The 25,412-nt window shown below is 42.5% G+C and overlaps 1 protein-coding gene across 2 annotated transcripts in view; it reads right to left on the reverse strand.

Moving 5' to 3' along the window:
* Positions 1 to 25,412, reverse strand: part of CNIH3 (cornichon family AMPA receptor auxiliary protein 3) — a 69,255-nt gene that overhangs the window by 20,384 nt on the left and 23,459 nt on the right. The window contains exons 2-3 of one of the 2 annotated variants that reach the window (XM_024209257.1): positions 14,386 to 14,454; positions 10,723 to 10,770 (exon numbers count right to left, since the gene is read on the reverse strand). In XM_024209257.1, the coding sequence (XP_024065025.1) occupies positions 10,723 to 10,770; positions 14,386 to 14,454 (117 nt within the window). The remainder of the gene's footprint in view (positions 1 to 10,722; positions 10,771 to 14,385; positions 14,455 to 25,412) is intronic. The other variant, XM_024209258.1, reaches the window with a different exon arrangement.

Genomic DNA, 25,412 nt, shown 5'->3' on the forward strand with positions numbered 1-25,412 from the left:
AGCAGGGGAGGGGGCGGAGTTGGGGCGGGGACTTTGGGGAAGGGGTGGAGTTGGGGCGGGGGCGTGGGCAGGGCTGGGGGCAGGGGCGGGGCCGGGGCCCCGTGGAGTATCCTCCTTTTGGACCCTCAAAATATGGTAACCCTACTTTATTAGGGAATAGGATGAGACCTTCATGGAGGGCAAATTATCCCACATCTGTCGACAGTGGTGTTTCTAGCACCTGCCTCTAAAACATCTGGCACTGGCCACTGTTGGTGACAAGATATGAAGTAAATTGATCAGAGAACTGCAATTCCTTTGTTCATCTTTGCCTCAAGTCCCCGTCTGCAAAATGGGGACAATAGTGCCTCCCTACCTCAGAAGGATGTTGTGAGGGAAAATACATTAAAGACTGAACTGCAAAGATACTATGGTAATGAGACCGTATAAATACCTAATAGAAATAGAAAGATCCTCCTTGTTCCTCATCTCCCATGTCTCCTTTTTCTCTTTTTCTTTGTGCAGTGGGGATAGGTAGTAAAGACATACCTCCCACATCCAATGGGAGATTGGAAAGGATGCACCTCATCTCTGATTTACCACTTAGAGCTCTCCCCTTACACTCATCCCTTTCTTTATCAACTCATCCTTATGTCTTTTTCACTTCTCTTCTTCCATTCCAGTCCTGTTCAGTACAAAGCAAATGCAACACACAGTTCAAGAAAGAGTTGACAAGAGCGATTGCAATTTCAGCTCATTTTAATTTGACAGGGCTTCTTTAAATAATTTGTTCCTGAACACCAAACCATGCAGATGCCCGCTTCCATAAAGTTTATGAACTTACTCTAGTCATTGGGCACTGCATCCTGTACAACCTGCCTCCAGTAGTCAGTGACAGCTTTAGGCACTTTAAAGCTAAGAGACCGGGGGCTTGTCGGCATGGTGAATTACTGCTCAGCAAGCCAAAGTGTGAAGCTACAGTGCACAAGCTTGCTGTGCAGTAACTCGCCGGGTGGACACTGCTACAGCGCGGTAAAGCCTCAGAGTACAGGCTTAGCGTATTGGTGCTTGAAAGTGTAGTACACTAAGCTGCATTCTGGGACTTTCACTGTGCTGTAGTGGTGTCCACACAGTGAGTTACTGCATGGCAAGCTGGTGCAGTGTTGATTCACACCCTCACTTGCTGTGCAGAAACTCACCATATAGATATGCCTTGAGACGAGTGAAGGGCATAGTTACAATCTGAAATAGAACAAAGAGGACATAAATAGGCCAGTGTCAAACTATAAATATGGGGTCAAAATCAGACTTTATGTAAGCAAGCTCAGTTCCACTGACTTCAATGGAGTTACAACAGTTTATACCGGTTCTAGATTTGGCCCATTTGTACGAGAAGTGGTTCTGGACCAAGTTCTCCCATTTTGATGAAGCTTAATTCCAAGTGTTGCAACTGGCCCAAAGCAAAAGCCTGTATCTGAAAACCTCTCACTGCCTTTGGATCTGGGTCTGACCATCATACCCTGATCAACCCTGAATTTATACTGTGGCGTATACCAGTATTGCTGCCTCCACTCAGAAAGACTTGGCTAGCTATGTGGATTGCAGAGGGAGCACTATAATGGAAATGGAGTTCATGTAGATACATAAACGGGCAGAGTCCACACCACTTTCAAAATATCTCATTTGCTTTTCCTATTCCCTCCCACATCCCCTGCAGGGAGATAATGCTCCCTCCAGAGCTAAGAAATCTCTTTCCCCAAGTTGTGCAAACTGGTGACAGTCCTGCTGTTTAGATAAACTGCAAATTGTTCCATTTCTTCTCTGACTAACAAGAGACTCTCTACAGAAACAGTCTAAAAATAAATTACACATAAGGCAAGATTTCCATGAGCTAGCTGAAAATTTTGTACTAATGTATTTTAACCTACTTAAAATCTTATTTTCAATGGTGTAAGACTAACAAAGTTACACCCCATTATAAGTGTTTTAAACATGTTGTTAGAACTTCCTTAAGCCCAAGGTAAACATTGGCTTTACAATGCAAGGGGGGGGGGGCGGGAAAGGAGGCTGCATTGTCAGCCCTGGAGACAGAAGTGCATTGACAGAACATGTGCAGCATGTATCGTGGAACTGCAAGCGTCTCCACATGGCCTTGCTGATCTACTGCGGAGCTGACCAACACCGTTAGGGGCAAGAGGATACTACCCTCCCTATGCCTATATTCAATCCTTGGAGTCTCTGCTGATACAGTCTGCAAAAGGACTAACTGTGGAGGTGGTAGCTTTGTGGACTCCTGTCCACTAAAACCTGGGCTGAGACCATGCTAGCTACATAATCTCGGGGTTTGTACAGCACACATCACCAAAGTATCTAAACACTGAAAACCACCAAGTAATTTCACACCCAGGAGCCATCAATCAGACTAATAGTTGTAAATCAGTGCAGAGCTGGGCTGGATTTGCATGGGTGTCCTAAAGATGAAAGATCCCATGCTCCATTATCAAATCCCTAAGTCATCAACTCCCCAAAAAGCAGCAGACATTTTCAGTTATGATTTATAAACTAAAAGGAATGCAGCTTTCTGCATGCTAACAGAAAGTTGATACCATAATCACGGGGAACAGAAACTGAAAGTTCTTGCCCCAAATTCTTCCAGGATCTGTTTTGGACAAATCAGTAAATTGAGAGCTCAAAAACAGCTAAGAAAATAAAAAGAAAGCATATCATAGAAACTGCTGAACTTCAGTTCATTTGCAAATTTGACACCATCAGCTCAGGATTAAACAAAGACTGTGAATGGCTATCCAACTACAGAAGCAGTTTCTCCTCCCTTGGTGTTCACACCTCAACTGCTAGAAGAGGGCCTCATCCTCCCTGACTGAACTGACCTCTTTATCTCCAGACTGATTCTGGCCTGCATATTTATACCTGCCTCTGGAAATTTCCACCCCATGCATCTGACGAAGTGGGTATTCACCCACGAAAGCTTATGCTCCAATACGTCTGTTAGTCTATAAGGTGCCACAGGTCTCTTTGCTGCTTTTTACATATCAGAGAGATATTCCAGGCTATCATTAAGAAATTTACCAAAGTAAGCAAGTGTATTTTAAAAATCCATATAGCGTTACACTGGTGATCAATGATGAGATTTTCAAACCAGAAAAAACACGATCTAATTAGCTAGTATTACAAGCAGCTCTGGATGCAGCATTCTCCAGAGACAGCCTTTTTACAGCATCTGCAGACAGACCTGAGACTAAACCAGGCAGCACCCAATCCTGTGAAAGGTACTGAATGCTTAATCCACTTAATATCTATTGAAGCATCCTTGTGGGAGGCACTCAACACACTGCAGGCTCATGCTGGTTTGGAGAGGCAGTGGAGTTTAGTGGGTATTGGAGTAAACTAGCACTCAGAAGATGTTGGTGCTATTCCTGGCTTTGCTGTGTGACCTTGGACAAGCCACTTTGGCCTGGCTCTACTTAGGTGCCCGAGTTCTGATTTAGGCACCACTGTGATCCACAAAACTCCTGCTTGGCTGCCGTGTAACCCTATAGGCACCTAAACTCACTTTGTGAGTAAGTTTTTGCAGTAAAAGCTCCCTAGGTGCCTATGTTTCTGCCCCAAGCACGTGCACAGCTGCCTCACCCTAGGGGTCTGGATGGGTACCACCTGCCCGAATTGCAGTGCAATTCACAAACCGTTCCTCTGCCTAACTTGCGTGTGGGGCCTGATCCAGTAGTTGTACTCAGAGGCCGCTTAACTCCACACAAGATAAAGGTGGGAAGGAGGAAGCCCTCTCCTATAACCCTTAGCCCAGTGGTTAAGGATGTGGGAGACCCCCAGTTCAAGCTTCCCTTACCCCAGTGAGAAGGAATTTCAATAGGGATGAGTGCTCTAATCATTGGGCTATAGTGTCAGTCTCTCTCTCTGGCTCAGTTATTTAATTCAAATGGAACAATTTCAATATGACAGACTGACAGGCCCTACATCAGATTATCCCATAATCCAGTGGTTAGAGCACTCACTTGACAAGTGGCAGAGCCCTGTTTAAATCCCTTCTGCCTCTCAGGGCAGAGACGAGACTTGAACAGGAGAACTCCCACGTCCTGGGCAAGTACCCTAACTATTAAGCTAAAGGGAGGGTCTCTTCCCTGGTTGGTTGTTTTGTTTGGAGATAGGCATCCTCTGAGCACGCCTACCAGATCAGGCCTGCATGCGCATTAGACAGATGAACACATCTCTTTCCCTGTTCACCGATCACTAGCAGAGCTCAGCACCTCCCTGTAGTTGACGTTAGGTGCCTACTTCCATAAGAGGGGCAGGGCTTTGAATACACCACTCTCCTCAGCATCTCCCATTGGCTAGCTTAGGTGGCTCCCTGCCTAGTGTGCTGGCTTTTGTGGATCGCATTCTAAAGTGCCTATCTCTCCCCAGGCATTGCATAGGGAGCCTAGCACTTAACTCAGGCTTTGTGGGTCACAGTGCTGTTCCAGTGATTTTCTAGGTGTCTAAGTCCTTTTGTCGGCCTTCCTACCTCTGTTTCATCTCCCACCTTTTGTCTGTCTTGTTTATTTAGATAGTTCCTGCCCTGAAAAGCATACAATTTCTTACTATGTGTTTGTATAGCACCTAGCTCAAAGGGGCCTTGATCTTGGTTAGGATCTTGAGGTACTCCTGTAATACAAATAATAAGAATCAGGCTATCATGATAAATGTGGAAGAGTCCACACTTCTGCCAACGATCATTTTAAATAATGGAAGCAAAAATGAAAGGGAAAAGTAAACAATGGCAACACAGAAGTTAGAAAGAAAAAGTTATTACATATGCTATTCATCCACACCCTGACCAAAACAGAATTCTTCCCTTCAGTATATTTACCCAACATTTTTGTAGGCTGCTAGATAGGTAAAAGTTTCTGGTTATTTCTTGAATCAGAACAGAGATAGTAACAAAATGCTCAAGTGAGCAGCTGGTGAATAAGACCACACACACAAAACCCTTGTTAATCAATTTCATTAAGTTTTTTTAGGTAATCAGATAGTTTAAGAAAGTCTTTGTGGTCCCAGTCACAGAGTACATATTTAAGGCCAGTCCAAACCTGTAAAGGAATCAGGATTCCTGAAAAGGTTTAAAACGGTATAAACCCACTTCAGGGGGAAATGGTTTAGCTGGTCAGTCCTTATAGGACCCAACCCTTGTTAAAAGTAGAGATGAGCCTGAAATCAGATCCAAACACAACCTGAACTTTGGGAAAGTTTGGGTCTGCAGCTGTATTTTATGTCTGACACACCTCCCTCAAACTATGGCTTGAACTAAAACCCTAGACGGAAAGTTCTCCGAACAGATCTGAGCTTCAAGTTTGTAACAAAAACTGAAACCAGGCACATTCATCGTGGTTTTGGGTTTTAATGGCAACAGTTATTTCAACTCAGTACAATAAATAGAGATGGGTCCAGGCTGTCAAGTTCAGAGAGGGATTCAAACTTCCCTGAAGTTTCGGGGTGTTCATAGCTGGAGTGTCAGTATGCTCCATCATTAGAGAAAGGAGTTATGGACTTCAGATCTGAACCCAAATTTCCCTACATCCACAGCTATTCAGATCACATTTTGTGATTCAGGGCCATCTCTAGCTGGAACCAGTTTGCAATTGTGCTTCAAAGTTAGAAGCAAATGGTTTAAATACTCAAGAAAATAATATGAGATGATAAATATTTAAAAACTTTAAAATTATAATACTGATTCAAATCATTTTATGTGCAGCAGTGTCTGCTAGGGCAGAAGCTTCTATCTGTATTGTCTTAAAAGGACACTTAAGCTATTAAAATGTGAACTGAATGATTGCCCAAATAGCTCCAGCACAGTTTGTACAAGCATTGGTTATTCTTCATAACTAATTTACATTGCCTTTTGATGTGAGTTTTAGCTACCAATCACACAGCAGGAGGAGCCTCCTGCAGGATTTCCTGCTGCCCAGCTGGTGAGTCAGACTCAGCGGTGTCATGATATTCATGAGGTATGAAAGAGAAAAGCATTAGGTATGCCAGGAAATATAGCAGGCATTGAGAAGCCACTAACAAGGATGCAGTCTTTGGACTCTAACAAGAGTGGACAAAGTGCATATACTCCATCTTTGTTACAGTCTCTATCAATGGAAGGGATTCATGTAATGCCAGTTTCTGTTCTCATTATGGTCTTCGTCCTACGAACAATTTATCAAAACTCAAAATGCATCCTGCATTGTTCTGTGAAATATCACAGCAAGTTCTGCTACTGCCACAGACTTAATTTACCTGATTTTCACTGGCCAACAATTCAGTCTCCCTCTCTGATGACAGAGACACCTAAACTGCAAGACGAAATTTTTTACTATTTGTTAGAGCAGGAGACAGCACCTGGTATGTTACAAACATACCTTTTGTGGTCAACAGATCCAAAGTACTTGGGGATAACGTTAGAAAGAAGCTTGACTTTTAAAGATCAGCTGGAAAAGATATGTGAAAAGGTAAAAACGAGGACTATCCTTGTCTGAAAACTTGCGGGCACAACATGGGGTACCAATGCACACATATTTTGAACAGCAACCCCTGCTGCTCCAGCTCTGGCCCCCACCTGCACCCCCCTGCTGCCCCAGCCCTGGGCTCTCCCCCACCCACACCCCCTGCAGCCCCAGCTCTGGCCCCCACCTGCACTCCCCTGCTCCCCCAACCCTGGGCTCTCCCCCCCACACACACACCTCCTGCCACCCCAGCCCTGGGCTCTCCCCCAAAGAAGGAATTGGGGGGACTAAATGGACGGTGCACCTCTCTATCTGAAGCCTAGCAAGGGAGGTATGTGGATCTCACTAGAATTTAAAATGAAAAGTAAGGGAAGGGAGGCTCTGGACCTGGGCAGCTTTAGATACAGTACCAGGCACTTAGGAGGATTTCCACTTCTGAGCCATGGAAGCAGAAATTGACTTTTCCTTTCCAGATATAGCTAATATTCAGAAAGGGAATCTAGCACCTGCCTTCCATATTTGAATACCCTCAAAATTCAGGAGTGCTCAAGCTCAATTTGGGCAGCTGTTACTTCATTTCCCCCAAATCAAATATACTGATCCACTGTAACTTGCTGTAGAAAAAGTAGAATAAATTGAGCAAGAAATGCTTCCCACTGGTTATTAGGACTGGAATTGCTATTTTCAACAGCCATTGCTTGTTTTTTTTAAGTTTTAGTTCTATTTGTTTAAAAGGAAGACCGTGATAGTGCATTCCCCATAGAAACAAAGAATGGAACAAAAGAATAATAAAGGCACCTCAACTTTTCCTCATTTATGTAGGACAGTCTTATAATATGCATCCAGATATCCTCCAGTCACACAAGCTGAAAATTGTTCCACTTTACTGCAGTTCTGTAACCATATGGGAACCAATCCTGTCTGTGTTCTGTGCACATCCAAAATTCCTGCTGAAGGTCCCGCCCTGGGAGCGAGTTACCAGTGACTCAGGGCTGGGGCGGCAGGAGGGTGCAGTTGGGGGGGGGGAGGGGGAAAGCTCAGGGCTGGGGTGGGGGGCAGCCCAAAATTTTTTTGCTTGGGGCAGCAAAAAACCTAGAGCCAGCCCTGGATCCAAGGGATCACTCAAGTCTGAACAAAGCTCATAGCCTCTTTGTAATCAAAGCTTTATTGTCTAGCAGAAAATTTGAGCAGGTCTCTCCAGCAGAGGGCAGTGATACACATACATAAAAGCCAGAACATCACATACATGCCACCTGCTTTACATACCGCCTGAGTGAGATACTGTTTTCATGGCATGTAAACATTTTCCAAAAGTAATTCACATCAGATAGTGATGTTTGTGAATGTTCTGGCTGTAGTGGGATCCCTCCTTTGTCAACCCCACCATGCTTGAAAACTCAGTCAAATTATGTAACATCTTCTAGTATAATCAAATACTTACACACAAGCTATGGTCAAACCCTGCTAATGAGCTCCACGACATTAAAAAAAAACCTAAGGATTTACAAGATAATTCTGACAAACCATCCAGTCTCTTCATCCATTGGGGCTCACTATATGTGACTTGTATGGCGCTGTATTCATGATCACTTGTGAGAGACTCCCCTGTAGAACCCTGGGACAGTGAAATGAAGCGCATATTTACAGCCCACTTATAAATCCCTTTAAAATAGAGGTTTATAGCCAAAAATCAAGAATTCAGTTCTAGTGGCATTAACAGTAAGACTGCTGGCTTTATGTTTGTAAAGTGCTTTGAAAATGTTAGCCAACCCCAACACCCTAGGAAACAGGTATGTTACTATTTCCCCATTTTATAGAAAGGGAAACAGGCACACTGAGGTTAGTTACCCACAGCCACACACAGCAGTGTTATAATAATCAGAAGGTCTTTTAGAGTTCATTACAAACTACATATTCCCTTACATTTTCCTATGTCCTTAAAACACTTAGTATTTTAATTGCTTCCCCAAAGCTCTGCCACTAACCATGAATGCTCCAGAACTGCTATGTACACAAAAGCGATTGTTAGTAAATATTGGACTTGAAAAGACTGCACATCTCTGTAGTTATTCCTTCTTCCTCTTCCTGTATCACATCTCCCAATTAAAACAAATGTGTCCCCAAAGAACCTGGGAGGAGAAGCTTCATTAACAAACAATTTAAGTGAGTTAGAAGTCTGATCCCTGGTGTATGCAGTATCAGTAATTAGCCAAAAGGCACCATCTTTGCTGTTAGCAATGAGGCTCAGGCTCAATAAAAATTAAACTTTCCTATGGGCAAGGACTCCCCTGGGGACTCACATATATTAATACATTTGCCACCCACCTGTTGCTTTCTGTCAGAGAAACTGGGACACAGCTGGAAACTAGCTGACTGCTAAGTCAGCAAAATGGTTCCTGGAAAAGAACTGATTCTTTTTTATGTTGTTTAGCTAGTATGGATTAATATTTTCTCTCGTCGGATGCCTAGTGCAAGTGATTACACACGGTTCTTGATAGCAGTGTGCTCACAATTGTTCCCATGATCAATCTAAACTGGTATAAATCAAGTTATTCAACAAAAGTGTTTTATAAAGTAGGGTCCCTCCCTAGTGCAAATACAGTTGTTTATAACATAATCAGGCCCTGGGATCAGGCTGAGCCAGTACTTAGCACTGCCAAGATCACAACATTTTGAAACTGAGTTTCCCAGCTGTTCTGAACATAGTCATGTGCAGTCAATAGTGTTAGCTATTTCATTGCTTATCACAGTAGCAGAACCATCCACCTACTCTGCAATTACAGGCAGAATTAGGAGCTCAGATACAATGGTGATGAGAGCACTATATAGGAACCTGAGTACATTAGAGTAGAATAGCTTGGGATTGTGGCTGCAGCTTGAGTTGAGTCCCACCACCTTTCCCTTCTACTATCTGTCCTCTGAGTTAGGCTCCTACCTACAATATCCTGGGAAACTGTGCCAGATTCTGCTTTCCAATACATGTCCAACTCACAATGAAGTCAATAGGAGTTGCAAGGATGTATCTCATGACAGAATTTGGCCACTGAGCCAAATTCCCCCCAGTCTAACACTATTGACATCAAGGGAGTTGCAGCACAGATAAATTTGGCCCACTGTATTTAAACACAGTTGATAACCTATTAAGGATGGATACAATGCAGCAACAAATACTTTCTAGTCTGGACATTCTAATGACATCTTCTAAGGGCTGGAATATTTTGCTAATTATCATGATGTTGCATTAAATTCTATAACACAGTGCATAGGTGCACTTATTAAAACTTTTTTGCAAGGTCAGGTCTTTTTTCTTCATCTGTTCAGAGACAGAATGGCTTAAAAAGACAATGTAAGCAGCTTGCATAATATACTGGCTAAGTACATGTGATCATGTCTACAGCTAGTGTTTGGCCTGCTTCAAGGTTAAGAGCCTTGTACTCACTCCCATGTTGCTCCTTTAGCACATGTGTTAGAGCATTGTGATTTTGGTCCTGATAGTCACTGGTGCTATTCTCCCATTGATGAGCTTACGTTACAGCTTATGTTGAAAACTCCACCCTAAGGAAACCAAACATGTTCAGTGTTGGTCTAACTTTGCATCCAATGAAATCAATGGGACTTTAATGGGAGCAGAGTAAAGCCAACCCTGAGTGCTTTTTAAAATTCCATTCTTAAATTACAGTAGAATGTGTAACCCATTACTGGATGAGTCCTACAGAGAGCAGAGCACCCTTTACTCCCATATAAACTGAAGTAACTCAGCACCATCATAGGGTCAGCCTCTATAATCTCAACATTCTCATTCAGCCTGTAAGAAACTCGAAAGGTTGAACTCATACAAATAAAATGCTCCATTTATCAAATAATTAGTAAATGACTGTCCAGCAAAGAATAATTATAAACCTCAGATCTTGATGGCAGCACAGGGCATGTAGCCATAACTGTCACAAGTTACACCTCCAGAAACCAATCACCACCTTCAAAAAGCAGGTTATTAAATCTGAACCTGAGAATGTTCTGAAACGTTCAGGTCTTGTCAGGAAATCCTGACTGATGGCAGCCCCTTCTCATTACCTCCACTTTGTTTTTCAAAGGTAACACTGATTCCAATTTCCGCACTGGAATCTCAGATTTCATGAGTGATGGTGGAGGATCAGTGGGACGGGGAAATGAACGTACCCAGAACAGCCATCTGATGGTCTTAATTCTCTTCAATGTCAGAGAGCCTGTGTTGGTTTATGCTCACCTTTCGCAGAAGAAAGCAGATGCGCTCAATGTTTCTTAGTCTCTCTCGCTGTCAAAGAAAGATGGGAAAAAAGTGGTGGGAGGTTATATTGTGTAATTAATTGAAGAAAATATATCAAATATAATGGGCCAAAATCACCCATGGCTTATATCCAGATATCAACAGAGTTACACCAGGGATGAATTTGGCCTAGTAATATTTATCTCTCAGATATTACTTTAAAATTGATTCACTCAGTTGTCTAAACACCCTTGTGAGGAAGGTAATTATTATTCCCAATAACATATGAGAAAACAAACCAGAGACAAAACTTAGCCCTAAAGTTAGCAGGGCAACAACTCTGAAGTCACTATTCGTGCCTTCTTACACTAAGGCTGAATTGGTCCAGAGAGACTGAGGCACAAACTTTCAGATTCCCACTAACTTCAGTAGTGGTTCCACACAGAGAACAATTGCCAAGACACTCTATCAATGTGCAACTTTTATAGCTGATCAGGCTACTACAGTGTATTTGTAATATGCTAGAAATATCCTTTTAAAACAGAAGACATTTATATGAACTGAAAGATACTGCACTTGAGGATTCCAGTGTTTAGGACAATGCAGGCTCAGCTGATGCAAGGAAAGTCAAAACAAAAACTTTAACAGGCTTTCTGTTAAATGGATCATAGGTGAGAAATTCACTAGCAAAACAATGTTCCGCTCTGCATAGACACATCACTCAAGCCACCAGGCAAGATTTTGCTCTTGGTTACATCAGGGTACATCCAAAGTAACGCCATGACACTCAATGGAATTATTCTGCATTTATTGCAGCTAGCACAGAACAGACTCTGTTGCACTGTGCCCAAGAGGAGTGAGCAATTCAAAAGTAAGAGAAGTTTTACACCTCTTCTTACAATAAATTAGAGAAGTGGTTTGATGTATACTGTACAGTCTCCTGAGGGATGTTAAGCTTTTTCTCTAGACATTGCAAAAGCTACTATGTATAGTCACCTTTCTGAAACAAATAATGAGATGAACCAATGTGTGAAGCCAATTCTCTCTACACCTTCTGTGTTTTTCAAACTGTTTTAAGCGGATTCCATTTTGTGAGGATTATATTTCTCCTAAAAAAAGGTTTCAGTCTGGGGAGACAGTGGAAGGTACAACAGAAATATTTTGCCTTAACATGGCACCTTTTATGTCAAGAAGCTCCTCAGACTATGATGCTATCCTGCAATGGGGTCCATGTGGCTGGACTCTTACACCTGCGCAAAGCACCATTGGCTTCAATGGAAAGTTCATGTTGATGTAAGGTTCTGCAAACATAGCTCCCCATTGCAGGTCTGGGGCTAAATATGCCTGGTCTTCTGGAAGAGGAAGTGCTTTAGACTCTACAGTGGGAGTCAGGTGACCCGAGTTTGAGTCTCAACTCTGCCATAGTCTTCCTGACTGATCTCTCTGTGACTCAGCTCCCTCTCTGTAAAATGGGGGCAATAATACTCCCTTACCTAGCAGGGGTGCTGTGAGAATAAATTGATTAGTACCAGACATTAAAATAGTATGATCTGGAGTCCACACAATTAGCTAGATGGAAATGTGGGCACCAACTGATACACAATAGGGGAAGAAGGAAAAACATTTGGTGAATGACACCAGAGCAAATGCCTACTCTCATAAAAAATCTCTCCTAGTGTGCTAGAATAACATCCACACTGAACAGGAGAAAGTATCATGAGAATACTGTTTGAGCTATTACAGAAAGTTTGCTAGGTGAGAGTCAAAATGGTGCTACTGATACAGAATAACTTGCAGGATTTTATTGGACACTGTCTGTGTAACGTTTGTTCAGAGTAAATGAAAACTCCTGAACATTCTGGGATTAATTAATTAATTAATTAAATCACTAACGTGATTTGAACAGGGACACACAGACATTGACTTTCTTATCCTGGAAGCCAATTACATTAGCATTCTAAAACAAAAGCAATTTCTCTCTCTAGGGCACTATACAAGTTTAGGAACAAAATATATTACTGGGACGTGATGCAGAGATAGGCACAGAAAGTGTGCCTGTATCACAAGATGAGGACAAAAATGCATGAGGAGAATTAAGAAACATTGATAAATAGGCCTAAATATTACTTTAATAGAAAAAGCTGTAATATATTTCAGTTGAGATTGTTCCCTACAGTTTCCATTTTCAGTTACTATTTTAGGGGTGGATTTATTTTAGTAGATTAACAGATACAATTACTTACATAAACATACATATTAACTTTAGACTGGCTCGATGATTCTGTAGTACAAAGCTTCTTGGGAGATTCAGGTTCAAGACTACCCTTAAGATGTCATATTCGATGGTGGTATAAAAGGTGGCATAAGTTACGTTTTGGGAATAAACTAGTCATGAAACGGATTTAAGTGGCCAAGTATTGTAATTCGAATCTGTTTGGCATTTGGTGGCAGTGCAAGATATGTATAACTTATACACCAATTTGATATTATGTGGGGACAAAAATCAGCCTGTAGTGAAAACAAATGCAACTCCCAATGAGGTCAATGGGCCAAGTTCTGCCTTCTGTTCTGCTGGTATTAATGTGGGGTAACTTCACTGAAGCCAATGGAATCACTCTGATTAACACTGGCTTACCTGAGAGCAGAATGTGCACCTGCTTAAACCAGGAATGTTGGAAAGAGGTCAAGAATATGTTAAAATAAGGGAAGAGGGAAAGCTGTCTCTTACCCATTGGCTGGACCTCCTGATACATGCCCTTACTTTTTAATTTTACCTGTTTTGCGGTCACACAGCTGATGCCAAATCTTTGCCACTTATCCAATATGTAATCTATACAACTGTTTCTGTCCCCAGAGAATTTGTCCCACAGACTTTCAAAGGAGATGCACCCCTTTCTTCCAGTCTACATTTAGTTAAATTTGGCCCAGACTCCTACATAATTGACATATTGCTGGAGCATAGCAGAGCTTACAGCCTCTGTGTCAAATTATCCTTTACTGTAAGCTGGTGGAACCTCATTGACTTCAGTGAGTTATTCCCCTTTAGTGTAGGGGAGACCTCCAGGCAGAAAGGTGATGATTGCATTCCTCATCAAAGTCCTTGAGTAGTCAGTACAGACAATGGGTCACTTTCGAAGAAGATGAGGTAATATCTTTTATTGGATCAACTGCTGTTCATGAGAGAGTCAACAAATTTCAAGCTCTCACCAACAGCAATTGGTCCAATAAAAGATATTACCTCACTCACCATGTCTGTCTAATATCCTGGGACCGACACAGCTACAACACCACTGCAAACATTGAAGAAAATGGTCAGCCCACCGCTTGGGTGCAGAGGAGGAAAAGGATTTTAAAGGGGGAAAAGTGTGCCTCAAAACGAAGAGATGCACAAAACCCCTACAATCACATTTTAACTTCTCTTTCTGAATCTCTAAGTGCTCTCATGCCATCTCCAGCAAGAAAGGGAACTACTTGAGTAAAGATCCCTTTAGACCATCAGACTAAGATGGGTTGCTAACTCAAGAGTAAATAGCAGCTGCTCTTACGGACTACAACTACATTCATAAGGGACTCCTAAATCCATTTGTATATTTTCCATTGACAGCTCAGCACATGTTCTTCCATTCAATATCTAATGTTTGGCAAATCTCAGGCTGTACTCACTGCATGAACTGGATTGCACTGGTCTATTGGGCTCTTGAAGTCTGTCCTTAGCTCATCAAAGGCGATTATCTGCAAAATAATTTTTTCAAACATTGTAATGACAGCAGTAATGCCAGTGAATCCAGGTCTTTTTCTTTATAGTAGTTACTAAAATCTATTCTTACTAACTTTGGTTGAAATTCATACCAAATATAACTAATGAATTATGTTTTATATCATTTTACAGAACTAAACATATACACATTTATATATATACACATTTCACAAAGATACCTTCAGCCACAAAATCACTATACAAAGTAATAGTGATAGGTCATGCTATAACAGGACATACATATTGACCCGCTGCCAGGTTGAATCACTCCTCCAATAAATATGTGCTACTATAGTATTTTTCAGAGATCAAAACTCTAAAAAGGAATTCATTTGTCTACAGATAAATGCAATAAACCATAGTCCTAACACCGAGAGTTTTGGAAAAGGGTGTTGTATTGAAATAAGGAAAAGTCAGAAGGCAACTTGATTTAATTGGAAGTGGAGGATTATTTTGCTATTTGAACATTAAGGGGGTTAAGCACAAAATCAGACAAATTAGAAATGAAAAAGACCTGTTATGCCAGTTAGATCATACACCCCCACATCTCACCCCAGCCAGAAAAAGTTTGATCCATAGAGCAAGGAGTTTCAAATTTTCATACAGTGTAGACAAGACCAGGTCAACATTTTTTCAGCCTTTTTCTTTGTTTTGTTTCCTTACAGCTTTTTCAATAGGAAAATTTTAATGAAAAAATTGTTTTTGTTCACAATTTTCCAATTTTTTATATATTTTTTTTTATTTTGAATAAAAAAACTGTTTTAGTTTTCAAAAATAGATTTTTTTTATTTTACAGTTTTGTTCCCCTCCCACCTTTTTCTCCTCTCCCCTACCTTTTCTTTCCCACTGGAAAAGTAGAAGGAAGAAAGAAAGGCAGGAACCAAACATAAAAACACCCCTTGAAAGCCAAAAATTGAAAACTGTCACGGGGGGGAGGGCGAAAACTCAAACAAAACATTTTGCTTCACTGGAAAAAAAAACAAACAGAAAATTCCATGACAATTTTTTAAACAAACACACACTTTGTTTCCTAAATTTTTCAGGGAAAATATGCTTTTAAAAAACAGCTCTAGCGTAGCCCACACTTTGCTGAGAGATTGGCTCACTTCTCACCTGGTCACAAAGGGTCAGAACCAAGAGGGGGATTTGTATTGTCTTCCCGCCACCACCAAAGAGCCTCAAAGTCTGGAAGCACAGGGTCTTGGTGTGGATGGCCCTTTGCCTGCAGTGGCTCTTCCAAGAAGAATGAAGATCTGAGAGGTCATCTGAGGATTATATAGGCTGAACTTCCTGCTTGTTCTGCAAGAGGTCTGGGGAGGTGGAGAACAAATTCTGTCCCATTGACAGAACTTTCTAAGGAAAACTCCTCGCTGATGACAACCCCTCAGGTTTTTCCCTCTGGGGAGGGTGATCTGGCTTTTGCTGTTTACACTCTTCAGTCATCCCTCACCACCATCTCCTTAGTCACTGCTTAGCCAAGCTGTATAGATTTAGCTCTTTTAATCTTGCCTCATAAGTCAGTCACCTCAGTCCATTCATTATTTTTGTTGTTCTCCTATGGACTCCACCTACTTGGTCTGTATCCTTCTGGTGTTTAAGTACCCTGAACACACTGGGTCTGAATCTGTTCTATTTACAGTAGTGGGAATCTCCAGTAACTCCATTTAAGTGACTACAGACACATTGGTGTAAAATTGGTTTAAATGAGACAAGAATTGGGCCTACAATTCCCAGTATGGTCTCCTCAGAGTCGACAACAGGTAGACACAACAGATGGTGAACGCAGAAAGGTAATGGGTACGTCTACACTGAATAAAACCCCAAACCTGTAGCAGTGAATTTCAGAACCCAGGGCTTGCGGTACAGGGCTAAAAACAGAAATGTGGACATGGCTGCTTGGACTGGAGCCTGGGCTCTGAAACCTGGTGAGGGGAGAGGGTCTCAGAGCCCAAGCTCCAGTCCAAGGAGGAACATCTACGCTGCTATTTTTAGCCCGTAGTGTGAGTCCCAAAAGCTCGAGTTAGTTGACCAGGCTCTGAGGCTCACTGCTGTTGGTTTTTTGCAGCGTAGACATATCCAATGAGACAGCTGTTCTGAAACTGAAATAAACAGTGGTCACAACATGGAAATTGCCTAGCTTTATGAACAAGTAAGCCTCAAAACAATCCTGTTAAGTAGTTATGATTGTCTCCATTTTACAAACATGGAAACAGAGGTGCAGAAAGGTTGAGACTTGCCAGACCAGAGCCCATATAGCACTCTAGTGGCAGAAATGAGAATAAAATCAAGGACTCCAAGTCTCCTGCTCTAACAACACTGTTTCTACCAAGTTATAGAACATTTAAAATTAAACAACTGTGGCATTTTCAATAGCAAACTACAGGTTGCAATGTATTCAGCTGATAACTCTTCATGTCACAGCATTATTATTAAATGTTTGTTAGTCTTATTGATGTGAAGGTGCTGCACAAAGAAATGTAGGACAGTCCTTGCCCAAAGCAGTGTACAGTTTAAGTGATATATGACAGGTAAGGATGCCAGAATAGACGACATCATTTTTTGTGTCAGTTCATTCGAGAGTGTAGTGATTCTCATGTCACCCACGTAGTTGTTATTGGGGCATTTAGTGCACTGAATGAGGTATACCGCCTGTTGTGATAGACATGTGGCACCAGATCCTGCCATAATAGATGCAAAACCTCAGACATATCTCCATTGCTATGATGATTACACCTTTCAAGATCCATGGGTCCTACGTACCTCATGCAATGCATCAAATGCCCCAAACAAACAACTATGTGGGTGAAATGAGGCAATCACTATGCCTGCAAATGAACTCATACAGAAAAATGATAAAAGACAAACACCATATCAGCCATGGGCAAACACTTTTCACAAAATGATCACTCCATATTTGACCCCTCAGTTCTTGTCCTCAAAGGAAACCTGCACAACACCTTCAAAACACAAGCCTGGGAATTTAAACTCATAACTTTATTAGACACTAAAAATCACGGCCTTAATAAAGAAACTGGATTTATGGATCATTACAACAATCTATAACCCATTAAGCCTCCTTTGTTCTGTGACTGCCGAAGTGTTACTTGCCCATTTCACCTCTGAGTACCTTTCCCAGACCTAAAGAAGAGCTCTGTGTAAGCTCAAAAGCTTGTCTCTCTCACCAACAGAAGTTGGACCAATAAAAGATATTACCTCACCCACCTTGTCTCTCTAAAAGCATAATACACAGAGCCATTGATATCCATAGAATTATCTCCCCCACCTCATCTAAGGTCATAAGCGAGTGGTCTAGTTACTGGTGGACTGGTGTCCACATCACACCAAAAACAAAAAAACAAAAACCAACACCATCACAGTTGGCAATATTTAATATCCTTGCACTAAGATGAGAATGAATGGGCTATGGACACTGAACTATCCTCTGACTCCTAGAAGAGATCTTCCAGGTTTGAGTTGAGGAATATTTGTTGGGCACAGCATGGCTGGAAGCTTGTACTGCCACTGCCTATGCTGTACTTGTTCTGTGGATGGAAGAAAAAGGTAAGTATTGGAGCTATCTATGGAGTGGTTATAAAGTTCCTGGTTCTCCACAGTTACTAGAGCGGACCAGAATGTGTTGCAGCAAGGAGCTTAATAAAGGTAGGAATTTCCTGGTTAGGAGGTCCTCTAGTTGCTGCTTAAAGCATGTCTCTGTGTTTATGACCTCACACTACACTATGCATCTAATAAAACAGAATAAAAGTTCCCTTGATTTATAAATATACTGGCCACGCTCTGTGGTGACTTTCTCCCCATGCAAGGCCATTAACTCCAAGTGTAAATCAGCACAGAATTTGCCCCAATTTAGACATTCTTATGCTGAATAGTTTACAGATTCTGTGCTGGCATCACCTGTTTCAGAACAGCAACAATTAGGAAGATATTTATAGATGTGCCTGAATTCCCCCCACCACCACCCACATGCATGTTTCTCCAGACAATGACAGCTTTGAATACAGAAGCATTCGCATGAGATTGAGGCTGATTTTCATTCTCCATTTATTTCTTTACACAGAGATCTAACTGAAACTTTCACCTGGCAGTGGCAGGAAGGAATCCAGATCTCTGTGTTTTAGGGAGGCCATTCTAATTTTTGACCACTGAGCCCTTACAGGTGTGTTTGACTTGAGCGCAGGTGTTTGTTTTTTTGTTATTAAACTGACCATGACTGATTTCTGGGTAGGAAATCTGTTGAGAATATTCTTTAAGGTGAATTTATGGCTGGTAAAAGGCGCTGCATTGATAACTCTTGGGCTTGAAAATTATAATTTATATGCATCTTAGAAAAATCTAAAAATAAAATACTGAGATGAACATGTACCACAGCCCTGACCTGGAGGGACTACATTCATCATCCATTCATAGCCCATTCACTGTGTCTTGCCTGCTCAGATTGCCAGCAAAGGTGCCAAGTTAGTGCTGAATAATGTGGTGAACATCTGTCCATGCTGAACTCATCTGAGAACAGCAAACACAGAACAGGCAGTGGTCTCAGCACACCAGCAGTCTAACTGATGTCCAGTTGTTTGTAGGCACCATTGTAAAAAAAGAGTTGTAAGGAGCAATTTGAAGGAGGACATTGAGATAGCTTTGTGGATGTTTATGGGGAGGGCCTCCCAAGCATGAGGGGCAGGATGGGAGAAAACAAAGGTACTCATTTGAAAACTTTACAAGTGGGTGATGGAGAGTGGTATCATTGGCCAATCAGAGGCAGGAGTTGACATCTCAATAGTGAAAGTGTTGAAGTGAAGCACTAGGAAAATAATATTTGCAGCAGCATTGTGCATGGGTATGAGTGGGACAAGATTGAATTTGTCAAGGCCAGAGAAAAGCATGCTGCAGTAATTAAGATGTGAGATGATGAGAGTTTTAGCTGCATGTATGGCTTTACCCCAGCTCTAGTCAAACTTCAGTGTGGGACCTTGTATCAAGGCAGTTGTCTCCTGGTTGCCTCCTCATGGCCAGAAGAGGTTCTGCAGCAGCTTGCCTCTAGTTTCCATCTTTAGGGCCCTTAAGATCTCCACAGTCTCTCTCGTGGCTAACACCCTTCCCACCCCAACTCCCCACTCCCCCATCTGAGGCTCGTTAAATAATAGAACAGTCCTTAAGGTCCTCAAAATAAAGTCTGTCACCACATCCCAGAAGCTCATACTCAGCTGTGGCTCTTAGTTCTACCACACAGGGAGGTCTTCTATCCCAGTAAGCTCTTCACAAAGTTTCCACTCCTAGCCCTTCCTAGCGGGAGCTCCACCTTCCACCTCTGATTTGCTTCTCCTGTCAGCAGCTTCCCTGTGCTGAGAGAGAAGACAGCATATATATACTGCCCTCCTTCAGAGAGCTCCTCCTGATTGGCTGGGAAATAAGGAAGCCCATTCCCCTGCACACCCACCCTGCTACATTACAGGCCTTTAAAGGATCAGTCTCCTGTTTTTTCCTCCACCCATCCAACCACTAATGCCTTGGAATGCTTCCTCTCCTCTGGCCTTGGCCATTTATTGAGCCTTTAAAATGGTATAACATTGATACTGGCCTGAAATGGGAACAGCAAAAAAGTTAGAGATAAACTCTGTCCTCCCTTGCATGCTAGCAACTTTGTTAAGTCTCTAATGGGAGCTTCATGTGTACATCTGAGGGTAGTTTGGCCCACTGACATTTGATAACTAATTGCAGGTGAAGGCAAGAGATGGAGTGTAGCTGAGATGTAAAATGAAAAACTGTTTCTTCTTCAACTGCCGGATAACATTGCTAATATCTTAAGCAATGTTGCTAAACGTTTGGTGTCTAGTGACCCTGAAGTCAGGGGTTAGCTGGTAAGTATAGGAAGAACTAGTTTTCAGTTCTTGTTTCAAACTATATTTAGGGCCCTTCATGTTTGGTTTTTATTTTATTTAATTTTTCCTGGAAATTTATTGGTGTTTATTACAATAAGTGAAAATTGGTGGAAAAAACTATTAATTTTTCTGGGTGAATATTAGGGTTTATTTTGGTGGACAGAAGGGCAGGGGAAAAATATTCAGTAGATTGATGCTTTGTTAATGGAATTCAATGTGGTTTGCTGCAGAACTAAACAGAACTCAAAACACAATGCCACCTCTGAGTTAAGAAAACAATGTATCTCTAGTCCCCAAATAAAACTTTTCATTTGAATAAACAGTTTACCGTTGTGGACTTAGAACGATTAGCCTATAAATATTTATATTTAATAATTGGGCCACACCATTTGCAGTGCATCTTTTTCTCCTGTTTGTTTTTTTAAAAACTTTTGAATACTTCCTTGTGTTCTGAAATGTATTCTGACACAGATTTTTGTTTTCTTCCCATTTTAGTGTGTCCGATCTTTCAACCATTATCTGCTAACAGCTTGAAATGTTTAGTTGGTGGGCATGAGATTCATCAGTACATTCAAAGGCACACACACTTCAGACCTTGTGTGCATGCCTGTTTCTTTATTGTGTGTATCTTCTAGACTAATCCATAGCCTTACTTCAACAGGCAGTTTTGCATATACACACAGACCAATGTATTTTCATAATACATATATCTCCTGCAATGTATTGTATTTTCCTAGTAAAACAAGTGATTTTTAAATATTTGAATGATACAAAAGTAGGGTGAAAATAAAACAAATATTTTTTGTAAAACCCAGGATTTTTTCTGTTTAAACTGAAAACAAAGGGGCTTAACTATATTGTAACAAATCCGAGGCCTTCTAGAACTCCATTGTTGTCACTATGCTGCACGCTGCAGCCACTCAGAGCTTCTAGGTGATAGAACTCAGATGCTTCTACCCAAAATACAGCCCCCCCTCCCCATCACCTCACAAAATAGCAACTGTCCCACCAGCTGCTTAGAAATTCCTTAGAAATTCAAAAGTGCAGTTGAGAGAAAACAAGATCATAACAGGTTTCAGAGTAGCAGCCGTGTTAGTCTGTATCCGCAAAAAGAACAGGAGTACTTGTGGCACCTTAGAGACTAACAAATTTATTAGAGCATAAGCTTTCGTGGGCTACAACCCACATATGCATATGCATCCGAAGAAGTGGGTTGTAGCCCACGAAAGCTTATGCTCTAATAAATTTGTTAGTCTCTAAGGTGCCACAAGTACTACTGTTCTTTTTGAAGATCATAACAATTACATAACCACAAAATTCATATCCTGAACTGCAGCCAGGCTCACATGAGCTAAGAAAGGCAGGAGGGTATCAGCTGACTCTCTGCTCCAGATACCCAGAGCTGGACAGATCTGCAGAGGAGACTATCTCCTCAGAATCAATTCTCAAATCATCCGGTTTCTCCAGGGCATGGGCCAAAGTCAGCTGCTGCTGTTTACGAGACATTTAAAAAAAAAAGAAAGAAATAGGCTAAACACAGAGAGTAATATTGGAGAGCGTCACAAAATATGCAGACTGAGGCCCAAACAACAAAGTTTGGTTCCAAGTCTGGATCTGAACTTTTGCCCATCTCTGAAAAATCAGACCAGTAAAACGCTGCAGTGGTCACTCCCTAAAGATGAAATTGTTCCATTATCTTATCTGTACACTAGGAAGGCATTCATGGTTGTAGTCACTCCCATTCCTATCACATATTACTGGGATCGAGCTTTGGATCTGGAGCTGATAAGGTTTAAGGATTGTTTTGTTACAGGCTACAGAGCAATTCCATTTTCAGCCTCACAAATCTAATTCTGTGACCCACTGGAATAGCAGAAAACCATTTACCAAGGTTACAATCCTAAGTACAGAAACTTAGAATCAAGCTTTCCATTGTACTGGAAGGCTGGTATTAATTAGAGGATGTTGATTTTACCTTCCTATGCTACTGCACTTTATAAATTAAAGCGCTTTACAGATATTAGTTAATCCTCACAGCAGCTCTGTGAGATCACCACTTTACAGGTGGGGAGACTGAGGCAGGGAAATTCAGTGACTTGCCCATAGTACACAAGAAATCTATGGCAGAGCCAGGATTAGAACACAGGTGCACCTGACTTCTAGCTTGGTGCTCAAGCCCCTGGGTTATGGTGCATTCCAGAATAACAGAACAACATTTTGGGGCTGTTTTTACCCAGATTTCTATCTTCCTGGGCATTAGAGTAGCACACACTGTAGTAAACTGGTGGTTTTAAATCTGCACAATGTGTGCCAAATTCTGCATGCAGTTGCACCTCGGTAGGGATCCCAAAGTGCTTTACAGTATGATATTCATGATCTTTGGGGTAGAACACAGCAGCTGTTTACCAGTAAATAGAAACACTTTGTAAACAGTTTACAGCAGGAAATGAAGAATAGCCTATCCAATTGAAACTGCAGGGAGTGAAGGATTTAGGTTGGCAGAATGTAAAATTACCAGTTTCAATTTGACCAAAACACAGAATCAACACCCATACATCCCAGGAGATTTTTTAATGACCTCAGGTAGTCTGGCCTTTAGTTTTATGTCTAAAACAGCATCCAGCAGCAGTGCCCCCTAACACCAAGTCGCCACCTTTGGCAACACTCCCTTAACTAGCACTAGCAGCAGCTTCTTCATTCTCTCTGTGGGCCAGGCACAAGATATCGACATTCATACACACACACAAAGCCAGTGCATTAAAATCTCTGCACGAGAGTCAGGATTAATAATAGGCCCACGCAGTGCTTGCACTAAATCTCCACTTCAAACTTTATTTTATAAATGAATTAATTCTTGGGTTTCTGGGCAGGTTCCATGGGCTTTCTCTTCTGAAACCTACTGTTACACTGCCTAATTGGCTCATGACTAAGGCTAAGGTTTAGTCACAGGTATTTTTAGTAAAAATCATGGACAGGTCACGGACAATAAACAGAAAGTCACTGCCCCGACCTGTCCATGACTGTTACTATAAATACCCCTGACTAAATCTTATCTGCTTCTAAATGCGTTCCGCCTTGTTACACCGTGAATTTGGTAGGGCCCTACCCATCACAGCTTGAATGTTGGGGGAAGGGAATAAAAATTCCTGTTAAGGAGAAATTGTTATCCCTATGCTGCTTGAACTCTGAGGGGCAAAGATTTCTAAGCATAAGCGATGAGTCTCCAGCTGTTTAGCTTGGGTTAGCCCTGAAGGGCATATAGAGCTTGCTACTATCATCTTTCAGAGCTTAAGACTGTATCTTGTTTGTGTGTGTGTGTGTGTGTGTGTTTACCTGCTCCAACCTTCTCAATAACTCTCATTTCTTTTTCCTAGTTAATAAATCTTTAGTTAGTTAAAGGATTGGCTACAAGTGTTATCTTTAGAGCCCTGTGTAGGTACAAAATTTGTATCCACATCAGATCCGTGATCCGCAAAAATGATCTATGGATATAAAGTGGATATTTGCAGATTTTCAGGGCTTTAGATATAAAATTTGAATCCGCATCCATCTGCAAACTAGTCTGTGGATATCCTCATCCACATCTGCAGATGTGGATATCTGCGGATATAAAGTGCATCTGTGGATTTGCAGGACTCTAGTTGTCTTTGGTTTGTGATCTGAGTACAATTGACCTGGGGTAAGTGACTGATTCTTTGGGACTGGGAGTAACCTGAATATTGTTGTGATTTTTGGTGTAAGGGACCATCTATCACAGAGGCAGGCTAACCTGAGTGGCAAAATGCATTGAAGTACCCAAGGGGACGCATTCACTGGCATGGCACATCCTGCTGGTTGGTCTGGGAATTAGCTCTTCCAGATTCAGAGCACCTCCTGCTGGCCAATGTCTCCCTTGCTGCCACCTGCTTCTCCCTTTTCTCCACCACACTTTAGGTCAGGCTCCACGTCCCCCCCAGCCCACGGTGCCCCTTTGCTCAGGGGACTTCCCCTCCCTGGGAACCCCAATTCCCTGAAGCCCACCTTGCCTCAGTGACCGATGGCCAGTCTTCATCTAGCCCCTTTTCTCAGGGGCAAACTGTAGTCTGCAATGGCTGCTTATCATTGGCAAGGGGGTTTGGACCTGCTGCCTTTTCCTGGCCTGGCTGCACTGCTAGATCCTCAGTACCACCACAGGCCCTTTTAGCCTGGCCTCAGCCTGGGGACTCACCTGGCCAGAGCTCCCCAGCTCTGCCTGTCCTTCCCCAGCACTGCTCTGTTTGGGATACCCTCCTCTAGCCAGGTCCTTTCCACTCCACCACTGGAGTGAGACTCCCCCTGCCTAGCTCCCAGCCCTTTTATCAGGGCCAGCCGGACCCTAATTGGGTGTGGCCACACCTGCGGCTGCCAACCCAATCAGCCTCCCTTGGCTGCTTTCAACCCCAGCCCTCTCCAAGGGCTTGCTTTTAACCCTTTCCAAGCTGGAGCAGGGTGACCGCCCTGCTACACACGGCCATGAAAAACATGTCACGGACCATGAAATCTGGTCTCCCCCCATGAAATCTGGTCTTTTGTGTGGTTTTACCCTATACTATACAGATTTCACAGGGGAGACCAGCATTTCTCAAATTGTGGGTCCTGACTCAAAATGGAGTTGCAGGGGGTCGCAGTATTTCCATCCTTACTTCTGTTGGCTGAGCGCCCAGCTCTGAAGGCAGTGCCCGGGGCCAGCTCTAGGCACCAGCGCTCCAAGCATGTGCTTGGGGCGGCACTTTTCAAGGGGCGGCACTCTAGCTCCTTTTTTTTTTTTTTTTTTTGTGGTGGGGGGGCAAAAAAGCCGGGGGCCGGCCCTGAACGGGGGTGAGCTGCGGTGGTGGGGGGCGCGGGGAGGGCCGCAGGAAGTAACCGGGGGGGGAAGGAACCGCTCCCCCCCGGCTCACCTCAAGCCTGGGAGGGGTAGGAGAGGAAATGTGGCGCGCCCGGGGGAGGAGGCGGGGCCAGGGATTTGGGGAAGGGGTTGGAATGGGGTGGGGAAGGAGTGGAGTTGGGGTGGGGAAGGGGTGGAG

This window comes from Terrapene carolina, unplaced genomic scaffold, assembly GCF_002925995.2.
Source record: "Terrapene carolina triunguis isolate 2854851 unplaced genomic scaffold, T_m_triunguis-2.0 Scaffold406, whole genome shotgun sequence".
Classification (NCBI taxonomy): Eukaryota; Metazoa; Chordata; order Testudines; family Emydidae; genus Terrapene; species Terrapene triunguis.